At 51.1% G+C, this 12,038-nt stretch overlaps 5 protein-coding genes across 5 annotated transcripts; 3 read left to right on the forward strand and 2 right to left on the reverse strand.

Moving 5' to 3' along the window:
* Window positions 1–1,301: 1,301 nt before the first annotated feature.
* Window positions 1,302–3,592, forward strand: BO94DRAFT_483538 (vacuolar protein sorting-associated protein 26). Its single transcript, XM_025608923.1, has 5 exons — window positions 1,302–1,764; window positions 1,869–2,341; window positions 2,404–2,428; window positions 2,523–2,639; window positions 3,067–3,592. The coding sequence occupies exons 1-5, from the start codon at window positions 1,545–1,547 to the stop codon at window positions 3,285–3,287; spliced, it is 1,056 nt and encodes a 351-aa protein (XP_025471819.1). The 5' UTR covers window positions 1,302–1,544; the 3' UTR covers window positions 3,288–3,592.
* Window positions 3,593–3,746: 154 nt separating this feature from the next.
* BO94DRAFT_581403 (uncharacterized protein) lies at window positions 3,747–4,046 on the reverse strand (the record flags this gene model as incomplete). The annotated part of the gene is made up of 1 exon (XM_025615402.1): window positions 3,747–4,046. One exon carries the CDS (start codon window positions 4,044–4,046, stop codon window positions 3,747–3,749), a length of 300 nt encoding a protein of 99 aa, XP_025471820.1.
* Window positions 4,047–4,105: 59 nt separating this feature from the next.
* On the reverse strand, window positions 4,106–9,217 carry BO94DRAFT_581404 (endosomal peripheral membrane protein; the record flags this gene model as incomplete). Its single annotated transcript, XM_025615403.1, has 6 exons — window positions 4,106–8,329; window positions 8,380–8,468; window positions 8,526–8,732; window positions 8,779–8,952; window positions 9,015–9,081; window positions 9,140–9,217. 6 exons carry the CDS (start codon window positions 9,215–9,217, stop codon window positions 4,106–4,108), a joined length of 4,839 nt encoding a protein of 1,612 aa, XP_025471821.1.
* Window positions 9,218–9,574: 357 nt separating this feature from the next.
* Window positions 9,575–10,645, forward strand: BO94DRAFT_530949 (E2 ubiquitin-conjugating protein MMS2). The gene is made up of 5 exons (XM_025610790.1): window positions 9,575–9,789; window positions 9,860–9,939; window positions 10,016–10,141; window positions 10,208–10,287; window positions 10,342–10,645. Exons 1-5 carry the CDS (start codon window positions 9,717–9,719, stop codon window positions 10,400–10,402), a joined length of 420 nt encoding a protein of 139 aa, XP_025471822.1. The 5' UTR covers window positions 9,575–9,716; the 3' UTR covers window positions 10,403–10,645.
* A 380-nt stretch (window positions 10,646–11,025) lies between these two features.
* Window positions 11,026–11,991, forward strand: BO94DRAFT_424253 (LYR motif-containing protein; the record flags this gene model as incomplete). The annotated part of the gene is made up of 3 exons (XM_025607428.1): window positions 11,026–11,098; window positions 11,155–11,312; window positions 11,380–11,991. Coding segments are annotated over 3 exons (843 nt in total), but the record flags the coding sequence as incomplete, so codon positions are not given.
* Window positions 11,992–12,038: the final 47 nt, after the last annotated feature.

The following is a 12,038-nucleotide window of genomic DNA, read 5'->3' on the forward strand; positions in this document are numbered from 1 at the left end:
CAACAATCTCACGGACCCCCTTTTACCCTGTCTCTGCCCGGCAGCAGAAACAGGGGAATTCTTCCCGCAGGGTCAGTCTGCCTGGCGAGGCTATCGCAATCTGTGTCACCTCATCAGGCACTCGTCAATTCCAGCATCGCGCCAATGGAGGGCGACGGCGCACTTGTCCGGCCATCCGCCATGATGTCACTGGGTGTTGTGCAACCGGGGATTCGGAATGGTAATTTCGTACGTCTGGCTCCGTCACTGACGGTACCGGGACGGGTAATGGCGAGGACCCCCACGCTATTCTGTTCTGGGTATTGGGTCACCGTCCCCGAAAGGGTCGTTTTCCACGGCGCTTCCCAGGGAATTCCATCCTCGGACCCTAATCACCGTGCAGTCACAGGTAAAAGGAAAGGGAAAGGGACCTGGATCACCCCGGTAGTCCATGCAGATTAGATACAACAACGGATAGGAGTGATGTCTGCTGTGTTCAGGATCGGCTTCGCCAAGCTCAACCCTCCGGTCTCCATCATCCGACTGGCGAACAAAGCATCTCTCCAACCTGCCGATATCTGTTCCCGTGGACGCTGCGGGAAATAGACCTGTCTAGTCTGGGGGTAGCTTTCGCGCCAGCCCAACTTGCCAAAAGACAGGTCAGATCTAAGCCTTCCATCACTGGTATCACTTTCAGTTTAACTCCACTGCCTTTTGTGTGACAGTATGGCCCAACCAAACCAGGGTAAAGATGCAGAATCCCATTTCTCTTGCGAACCAGTCAGAGCTATGCCGTCGTATCTGGCAGCCGATGATTGATTCCGCATGCTCACCGCTGGAGGTGTGGCGTGCAGGCGGGCGGCCGTGGCTCAGTCTGGGGAAACTTTGATTGCAGGCCTGCGAATCGAATACAGGTAAACTCCCCGCCGAACTTCCCTGCTTGGACTCCTTGGAGTGGTCAGGCAGTCTTGCTGCCAGCGCAACGTACAACCAGGCCATATTTGCTTCTCTGTGCTCCGGCTCATTCTCGTAGTGTTTCAGTGACGGTCATCTGCTGCGCAACAGCGATGGCGGACAAAACTGCCTCGTCCGGAAAAGTAAATTCCTCCTTCAGGACCATGTCGACCTTGTGGTGTGAAGTTGTATAGTTGCTGTGACTTGACACATCCTTTGAAACAAGCATGGTAATACCGGCATCGTACGCTGCTAGTAAAGGAATTTACCAGAGCCATCTCATTTTCTAGCAAATTGGAGGCTCAAACAAAAGAGCTTTAATACTGACATCCTCCCCTGATGTCGCAGTCATGGTAGGAGGGAGGATGGTGGTGGATGGCAGATGGTATAGTATATAGTATGGATGGGTGACGGGTGTGCTTACCTAAGCGATGATACGGGCGGTGATCCCACCGCCAGGCAGTCAAGATGCCGTCTAACCAGATGAAGCCGGGCGCGACATGGCCATTGTGTGATATCGCATTCCATAGGCCGCTTTACCGAGTGCACTGCGTTCTTGCCAGCTGATTGACTCTCTTATAACTCCCTCACCCCTTGGAATCTCGCCCACGATGACCTCCCTCTTCTTCTCCACCCCCCTCGACATCGATGTGGTCCTCGAAGACAGCGATGAGCGCCAGACGGTTGACGTCAAGCTCGACAAGGGCCGTCGCGAGAGGGTCCCTCTCTACATGGATGGAGAGTCTGTTAAGGGAGCTGTGACTGTCAGACCCAAGGATGGAAAGCGCCTGGAGCACACCGGCATCAAAGTGCAGTTCATTGGCACAATCGGTATGGCACATTGGCTCGCATGATGGGCATACTGCATCTCCATCTCCATATTCTATCTACCCTGGCGCTTCGAGGCAAATTGCTGACATGGACTTCGCTATCAGAGATGTTCTACGACCGCGGCAACCATTACGAATTCCTCTCGCTGGTACAGGAGCTCGCAGCCCCCGGAGAACTGCAACACCCTCAGACCTTCCCATTCAACTTCAAGAACATTGAAAAGCAATACGAGTCGTACAACGGTATTAACGTCAAGCTACGATACTTTGTCCGCGTGACGGTCTCCAGGCGCATGGCGGATGTGATTCGGGAGAAGGACCTCTGGGTCTACTCCTATCGCATGCCCCCCGAGACCAACAGCCCCATCAAGATGGATGTCGGTATTGAGGACTGCCTGCACATCGAGTTTGAATACTCCAAATCCAAGTACCACCTCAAGGACGTCATTGTTGGACGCATCTACTTCCTCCTCGTGCGGTTGAAGATCAAACACATGGAACTGTCGATTATCCGACGTGAGACCACCGGCTCTGCGCCAAACCAATACAACGAAAGTGAGACGCTGGTGCGGTTTGAGGTATGTTTGCATGCAGTGCGAACCTCTGCATAACGTACAAAGCACTAACTTGCTGCACGCAGATCATGGATGGGTCGCCTTCCCGAGGTAAGTTGGTGGCTCGGACTCGTCTGGTCCCCAGACATCCAACACGTCACACTTGCGGGATTATCGCGACTAGACAGCTCCTGACCTCTTCTAGGTGAAACCATTCCCATCCGTCTGTTCCTCGGAGGATTCGACCTCACCCCGACCTTCCGCGATGTGAACAAGAAGTACTCGACACGTTATTACCTCAGTCTGGTGCTTATCGACGAAGGTACGTTGCTGCATCTATATGAGTTTCGTTTGCGTTTTGGTCTTGTTTTGCGGTTGCCGTCCATAATTACCGCCTGGTGTTTGCGTGGGAGAACCACTTGTCATCCCACGCATGTGAAACCAGGTCTTGGATGCAAGAGTGACTAGCTCGCCGGCCCACCTCCTGGCCTGGCCATACCATCCCACAGCATCCCACGGCATCCCACTTTCCAGGTCATTAGCCGGTCGGCTATTGACCCTTGATCGGGCCGGAAGCTGCAATCTGGCCACAGATGGGTACCCCCATTGCCACCCCCACGCTAAACCTCAAGCGATGACGGTCTCGCGTGGTGGCCCCACCGGCCCCAGTTCCCTCCCGTTTTCACCTTCCGGAAGTTTCGACCGTCATTTACATGTATGGATACTGACCTGACACCAAACCTATCCAGATGCCCGCCGGTATTTCAAGCAATCCGAAATTGTCCTCTACCGTCAAGCTCCCGAAATCGCCATCACGCCCCAGATCGCTCAGCAGCAACAGATCCAGCAGCAGCAGCTCCTTCAACAGCAACAGCAACAGCTGCCCGCGGGTTCCGCGACCGCCGGGCCTGGACGCGGAGGAGACCATCAGCCCCAATTCAGCCAGCAAATCTCAGCCCCTGCGGCTTAGTCCACGAGATTCATCCATCTCACATTGTAGCGAATAGACCGTCATGGGCTGCTGTATCAGGCTTCGTTTGATGTTCTCCATATACCCTTCCGTCGCTGTACTTCTGTACCCAAACCCTGTTTATCATGAAATCTCACCAACATGAAACTCATTACGAATATGTCTATACTTAATCCCACCCATGTACTTTCCTCACAGGCCCGAAAGGACAAAAGGCAGCAAGCACCTCAAAACACAAAAAACCACAATCTAACACTCAGAAACATGCAATTGTAATAACTATACTAGTCATACATACAACAAGGCTTTAAAAAAATCAGACAAACAAAGAAAACAACGCTTGCTATATGAAACCGATCATCTATAAATGCGTCCCACAAGCTAAGCAAAGCTAATCAAAAGATCGAATACCAGACACACATACACACGAAACGGGAAAAATAAAATCCCGTCTATACATTACACATACCCACCACCACCAACCTCATGTAAAACCTTCCCGAGAGCCTGAAGAACCTCGCCGTCATCTTGCTCCTTCCCGGCTACCGGCACGGCCCGCACAACGAGCGGGTAGATCCATGCAAGGTGCTTTTTGTGGTCCTGGTCGGTGTTGCTCGCGGGGGCTGATTCGTTCGGGATTCCGGTGGCGGTCTTGGTTGTCGTTGGGAGCGGAGGGATCGCCGACGGCTCGCTGTGCAGATCTACCATGCCGTGGAGGAGATGTAGGAGGGATTTGCGCGCAGGTGTGGGCTGTGGCATCAGGCCGCGTAGGGGTTGGTCTGCGATGTAGCCTTTTAGGGAGACGGCGCAGCGGAGAATCAGGTATGGGGAGATAGATTGGGCGAGGGTGACGCGAGCGGTGGTTTGTGAGGGGTGTGGTTGGTGTTGTTGTTGGCGTCTTGTGTTGGTGTGGATGCCAATTCGAAGAGCGTGTCAATCACCACGTATGCCATTTTGGTGCGTGATGTTGGTGGGGGTTCGAAGGTTCTTCCGGGTCGGATTTCGTATATGCCGCTCAGAGGCTCGTCTTGGAGGGATTTGGTAGGGATGTCGAATCGTTGGGGAAGGTAGATGAAGGAGGAGTGTAATAGGGCGCTTGAGAATTCGCGGCGGATTGAGTCTGGGATGACGGACGCCCCGAGTGATGGGATGATGAGCGTTTTGAGTCGCTCGAAAGCAGCAATATCAAAGGACTCGTCGGCTAGGATGGTGGCTCGTGGAAGGGGGGCGGTTCGATAGCCCCGGGCAGTGACGATGCCGCTTGCAATGTTGACTGCCTGCTTCCAGAAACGCTGGATTTCCGGCTGATCTGGGTTGTCGTATTGTGTCTCCATGTAAGGAATCGCAACTTGGAGAACGTTCAAAGCCGCTGTGATTGACTGGCGCCAAAGGCTTGGTTCGCGATCCTTTCCTGGCCATTCATATCTTTGGACTATTGGGTGCGCGAGATGCTCAAGAGCTGTCGCTAGTGCTCCATTTGTGAATATGTCTTGCTTGATACCATGATCCGCGATGTACCAGCTGAGGAGATCTATCGCAGATTTGGAAAAGGCAAGATAGGTTGGTTTCTTCGAGTCACTCTCAGGGGACCATCTCGATAATGGTGAATCCGCAAAATCGGCAAGACATGAGAGAATTTCTGGCTGCGAATTGTCTTTCTCGATGCATAGTGTCTTCAAGCAGTCAATAATCATTGTCTGGAGGCGCGATGAGCGGTCAATGTCTGGTGAGTATGGAGGGGATATTGAATTCCATGCAAGAAGACGCAGATGCCCGAGAATGCTTTCAACACGCTCCCCTTCAAGATCAACCTTGTATAACCGATAGATCTGTTGGAATGACTCGAGGTATGCTATGGCCGCATCTTGATTCGGGCGCTCCAAATCTAGTAAATCTTCTTTGTCGGCTGGGTGTCCATCTACCCATAGCAACCAAGTGGAATTCAGAGCCTGTTTGCTTAGCCCAGAGGGCGTCTGTACACGAAGAAGAATGTTCGACAGACTGGAGTATACACCTTCACTGAATTCTAAGAGACGTAAGCCGATCAATTTCCGGAAGTAGCCGAGCAGGCGTTCCCAGGACTGATCAAACAAGTCATCTTGAACAATTGGTTCGAAGAAAGTGGTGATGAGATCGGAAGCCCCCTTTATCATGACGACCGTGGTCTCAACCCACGCCTTAAGTTCATCCGGAGTGCGGCTGCTATTCTTGCCCCGTGTAAGTGTGAGCTCGGTTTCTATTTCTTCCACCATTCGAAACAGCACACGGTTGAGACACAAGCGCCATGCTTTGGGCGACAGTTGCTGGCCGTAGGCATCGAATATTCTTAATAGAGTCTGGATCGCGCAGTTACGAATCTCTGGCCTGCTGTCTGTGGTGAGGTCAACTATTCGTAGAAGAAGCAATAGCCACAGTGCGTTACGCGAGACAGCAGGATCATCCCCCTTAGCTAGGCCTGCAAGCGTATCCTCAGTCACCGAGGAATCAACATGAGTCTCGATGCAAAAATGCTCGATCTGTCCTTGAAGAAAGTCGGACACATTCCAGAAAGACGATGTAGTTGTCAGTGAGATATTGAAATCCTGCTGTTGCAAGGCAAACTTCGAAAAGGAGTCCACAAGATTCAACCGACAGGGTAACGGAAGTAGGGAGATAAAGTCGGAGGCTATAAGCTGCAGAGACTTATATGCCACACGAACGAGTCGAGGCGAGTTGGCTGTCGACGATGGCTGACGCCCTTTTCTAGGTGCATCTGTCCCCTTCGTTTCACCAAAAACGCTTGAGATGAGATCAAAGACGATGGACCACCCCTCAGCGAATGTTTCCGCATATTGTTCAAGGATACCCTTCAAGGTCTCCAAGCTCTGTTCATGAACTTCGGCCACAGGTGCTGAAGGTGACCCTGCTGAGCACGCACCTGCATCATAGAGCAATTGAACTTGAAGCTTGAGTGTCTGAAGATTTCTCATCTGCCGTGCATTCCGTTCGGAGACGTCACTGCTATCCGTCTGCTTCAAGGTCTGAAAAACAACGCCATTCAGTACCTCGTTGGCTCGTAGACGAAGCTTTTGGATGTTCGATCTGTCCGCTGCGCTTGACATCAATCTTCCCGTAAGAAGTTGCCAAGCGTCTTGGTCACTTTCAGCTAGTGACGAAAACCGTTCGAGGTTTGCTCTAGCCAATTCATTTGCTTTCTCGAGAACAAACCTCAATAGCTCATCCTGTGTCCTAGACTTCCCCATAGAGCGCGATACGCGGTGTGTACTTTTGCGCATTAGATTAGAGCGGGACTGAGGCGAAAGGACTGCGTTTGACACATTCTCAGGCGACTCTTGAGTTGGCTCTTCAACTGTCCCGGACAGATCGAGGAGGGCAGTCAAAATCTCTTGAAATGAATCACTAGGGTAGTCGTTGGTACTCTCCAGCATTTTAGCAGAAGCTGTCTGCACGGCCAAGATCTCGGAACCGAGATTAGCCTTGGGCACATCAGAACCAGAACCAGACAGAACTTCCCCAGAGCTACTGGTTGAGGCTTGCGACTTCGTGGAAGCCATTCCTATCAGCAAGTCTGTGTCTTGAAGTGTCCCTAAGATTATTGACCAGGCCGGCTGGTCTAAAGTAGGACCTAGAGCTATGCCCAGATTAAGTAAAGCGCGCAAGCACAGGAGGTTCCGGGTACTGAGGGACACGAATGCGATGTCAGAAGGCGCACTGGAAGTCTCAGCTGGTAATGGGGAACCGGCAAGCGACGCCTGTGAGCTCTTCGACTTCTCATCCGTCGTTGGATTTGATTGAGAAGCAGCTGTGGTAGTCACCGCAGTGGTCGCAGGCCTCGTGCTACTTGCCTCTGCTGGCATGGCTGCCTTCCCGAGCGTTGTCAGAAACGCATCACGCGGCGTAGACAACCTAAGAAGGCCAGCCACATGAGCTAGCTTCTGGAATGACCGGACAAGGTTGTGATAAAAGTCATCGTCGAGAGATGCATAGAGAAATGTTGAGCAGGCAGCGAGTATGGCCGGCCAACAATTCTCAATAATACCAGCACAGCTTTGGATTGCCGGGAGCTGAGGATGTGACTCTAACTGGAGAGGATTGATCGGTATAGATGATTTTTTGGGACTCAACGTTTGAGACCCTTTCGAGGAATTCGTCCTCTGGAGATCCTGTGAGGGCCGGGAAGAGCCACCGTCTGGATGAGGGCTCGCAATACGACTTCGCCTCTTTTGCTTCAAATCGGGTACTGTCAAAGGGAGTATGAATTTTGCGAGGCCTTCAGCAAAACTACTGATGCAGTTGAGTACAAGACTGTAAATATACGTATCAGGAGGGGGAGGAGGATCGGTCTTGTCAAGCAACTCCATATATGGCGTGCGAACCACGCTCCACTGACTGCTGATTCCCGGTACATCAGTGTCGGTTGAGGGAACGGTGGCTCCGATAACACCAGCAACTCCACCAGCCTCGAGCGTAATTTGATCTTCGGTAATAGATCTCGAATGCTCGGCACGGAAAGGCACGGTTGACTGGCTGCTGAGCCCAATCAAAGAAGGCTTTTCGGAAGCCAGGCGAACAAGAGAAGCCATATGGTCTCTGAGGATATTCTTCCTGCGGTCATCTCTGTCGTACAAGGAATACATGAGCCTCACCAGACCTGGCTCGAGATACAAGCCTCGGAAAACTTCCATGCAGAGGACTCGCTTCCAAGGCGAGTTCCCATCAGGCTCAAGTAGATGCGTCAAAAGCCCGAGGGCCATCTCGCACTCCGCAGGTAGGAGAGACATATGGCGCTTGAGAAGTACTAAGAGAATTCGACTGACGCGAACAGTCTGAGAGAAGCCGTGTCTTTCAGACAGATACCTTACAATCATTGGCATAAGTCGAACTCGCAGGACCTGGGTTAGCTCGGCATGGACAACAAAAAGTTTCCCGCTGTTGACCAGTATGCTCTCGATAAGCTCTAGAGTGAATGTTGAAGAGAGAGACTTGATTCGAAGAAAATACAGGGGTTCACCATCGATCAGTCGACAGAGGTCGTCCAGCACCTTTTAAGTAGTTAATCATGGATCCTTATTCAATCCAAAAGGAATCTTACCCGTAAAGCATCGTATGCAAAGTACCCTACGTTTATTGGGTTCCCGTCGACTTTCACAGTAGTCGTCGGCGTCGATTTATTGAAGTTTTCTGGCACCGATGTCAGAGATGGGCCGCATTAATGCGCCGGGATATACGGTCACTGACTGTCTTCAATCGAAACACGCTCGAATGTCGACACGACCAGTTGCTGCAACGTGGCTGCGGCAGTACTAGAAACCGCAAGCATCTTGTTCCCTTGTAGAGTAGCACAAATCTCCAAAGTGCTCACCAAGAGGTCTCCTCCTAGGTCATTGGAATAATGCTGCAGCAAAGAAGGTAACGATTGCAGAATTTTGAGCTGAATATCCAGGCCTTCGCAGCGTTAGTATAAAACATAATGCTTTAGACACTCACTCACTCATGTTCGTGGTCTCCTTCAACCCAGCCAGAACATCTTTCAATCGCTCAGAAGGTAGCGACCGCGAAGCAACTAGCCTTTGCAGGCATACGACCCCGATGCCTGCAAGTTTCGCATGGCGACTGTGGCAGGCAAGAATGAATGGATTCGCGAACTTAGGTTTACGCACTAGGTCTTTGGAGCCTCAGCGTACGTGTTTCTTTAACCGCACATGCATGTGGGCCACAAAAGCTCACCTGCTGAAATCTGCGCTTCGGATGTAGAAGGCAGTGCCTTCAATTCATTAAGGGATTCTTCAGCCGCCTACATTCTAGTCAGTACGGGAGTTCGAGCGTCCATTTAGCAAAACGGATAAACATACATTTCGCAGGTCAGTGTTCCTCCTCTTGGATTCCTGGATCAGGTTCAAGAGCTCTGCCTGCAGAAATTGGGAGGACATTTCTACCGGAGTTCTGGATCAGAACATAGCCGATGCCAGTCGCTATCAATCAAATAGTAACGCTAGGCAGATGTGGCTTCATGTGGTTGGGTCACTGGCTGGAGCAACCGAGTACAAAGCTAGGTACCTGAAGCACGACGATATTAGAACCATATGTTTCATTTAACGGCCTGTGTCAATGTAAGCTTGTACCAGCCTCGGCAATCAATGACCAGCTCAAATAAACAACCCAGAAGCATTGCATCAGGAGTGACCTCTTGAGGAGCGCCAAGGCACCCGCGGAGATAGAGCTGCCACGTGACTTTAGCAGCCGTTATCATCACGTGTGGGGTTTCCTTCAGGAATCCGGCGGGACCAGATACGCAAGCCTCCGATTGCTTGAAGTGGGATAAGGCAGTGCCCCTCCTCCGCCCCGAGGATCGAAACGTCTACGGTCTCCCCCACAACTTTTCTTCCGAGCTATCGTGAAATCCAGTCGAACCGATCCTCTTATCACACAATGGCGGCTAAGGTGCCCCGGAACTTCAGATTGCTGGAGGAGCTCGAGAAGGGTGAAAAGGGCTTGGGAGCAGGTGAGAGTGCCATCCTGCTTACAGACCCAGAATAGCATCTTGCTAACATATTCATTTTTCATTGAACTAGAGTCATGCTCCTACGGACTGGCAGATGGTGAAGATATGATGATGAGCAACTGGAATGGAACTATCCTCGGCCCCCCTCATGTTCGTCCAACGCTGCCTAGCGCAACCCGGGTATACAGTACACCAGCATCACTAACACACTGAGGAATGAGCGCAGAGTGTCCACGAAAACAGAATCTACAGTGTCAACATCCACTGTGGCCCGGACTATCCTGATAACCCTCCCACCATTCAATTTGTTTCCCGTGTCAATCTGCCGTGCGTTGATGCCCGAACTGGCAAGGTAAAGATTCCGCCATGTTCCGATTGTTCCTAAGTGAAGGAGCCCAAGTCCCTAACACCATCCCAGGTTGATCCCACTAAGCTGCCCTGTCTGGCTCAGTGGAAGCGCGAGTACACCATGGAGACCATCCTGGTCGAGCTTAGAAGGTACGTGGTGTTCTAATTTCCAACAATCAGATCCGTGAAACTCATCATCTCCAGATATATGGCCCTTCCCCAGCACAAGAAGCTCCCACAGCCTCCGGAGGGCTCAAACTTCTAAAACAACGGCATTATAAAATGTTCGGGTTTGAGGGAGTATAATGGTTGGTTTTTGAGTCAGATTCATATGCACTTTTCTTCGTTGGCTTATTAGAGCGTGTACAGTCTATGCATAACGGGCGGGCATCGGCGTGGTTTCGTTTGAAGCCTACCTGCAATTCAACCTTTTAGAACGTTGCACAGTATGATCTTCTTGCCCCCCTCATCGCCAGGTTATACTTGCTGAAACAACTTGACCCTTGTTTTTAGTGGGCTACCAGTTGTACTTGTGAGAGTGCCCGAAAGCGCCGATACCGGCTAGATCATGACCAAGAAATAGAAGTATATCCCAAAGCGTATCTTTCCTGTGTGTTCTAGATCAGATAGTAAATAAAGATGACATCAGTTGCGCAGTTGCGCAGTTGCACTCAAATCTGAGCCATCATCTGGTATGGTTGACTCGGTAATGCAGCCTTAAGGCCAAGCCCTGGAATTGTTGAACTCGACTGCAGGCCCAGGATATTGAGAGATCCTACGGAGTAGATACATGCACACACCCCTTTGGGTTGCACGTGACATCATCCGGCGGCATGCCTCCGATAACAGTCCAGAACATTAATTTTAGACCATGTTATATTCTCGGCAATGCACAAATTAGTTGTACCCAAGCAAACGCCTGCTCACCGTTTTGCCAGTAAGTTTGACTATGCCGGGGTTTGTTTCTAGCACAAAGTACGAAAAGCGACTAACAAGCCTTTCTCCTGACAGCTCGAGCACTTTACCGAGCGCTTCTCCGGCAATGCGGCAGATTACCAGAAGGTGCTCCAGATGAGCTCAATTTGTGCAAGCCGTATATACAAAATAGGTTCCATAGGTACAAAGACCTTCAAAGTCCGTCTCAAACAGCGAATTGCCTGAAAGTAGGATACCAGGTGCGTTGAAACTCGACTCCGCAGCAACCCATCCAGAATCTAAACCTTCCGGTTTTCGCAAATACAGGCCCTCGACATATTACACGCCGCATCACAATGCAGTCAAGTCTACGTCAACCGGATCAAAAACATCATAACCAAGCACAAATTGGCAAAGCAACGAAAAGCCGAATGGCAGGCGGCAGTGGCTAAGGCGAGACCGCCAAAAATTGTGGGTAAATTGGAACTGAGGAAGCGAGAGAATGTGAAATTCCAGCAATCGACTGCCAAACGACATCCGGATGCTGAACCCATCCTTTCACGCCCTCGGCCTGTTGTGAGTGGGATACGCCGGATTCCTCAACTTGTCAATGCGCGTGGTATCCCGTTTCTGCGCATCAAGAAGCCACAGCCGAAGTTCCTCAGCGCAGTTATAAATTCGAAACTTGAAAGACGCTGGAAGAGGATGGAGCGTTTGAAGAGACTGGAGACCGAGTTGCCGATAGCTATAGACGAGGATGCGTGGGATGCATTGACTGGTCATGAGGAAGAAGCTACATGGGCTGAAGCGGTCGAGGTTTCTTTGAAGGAGGTGCAAGATGTGATAGCAGAGGGTGATAGGAAGGTCAAGGAAACTGCGGAAGCCATGTGGAATATCGTCCTTGAAGAACGCAAACTGGCCGAAGCAGAGGCGAAGCAACGAGCTGAAGAGGCGAAGCAGCAGCCCGAAGAAGAGGTGAAGCAACA

The sequence above is a fragment of the Aspergillus sclerotioniger genome (assembly GCF_003184525.1).
Source record: "Aspergillus sclerotioniger CBS 115572 chromosome Unknown BO94scaffold_3, whole genome shotgun sequence".
NCBI lineage: Eukaryota > Fungi > Ascomycota > Eurotiomycetes > Eurotiales > Aspergillaceae > Aspergillus > Aspergillus sclerotioniger.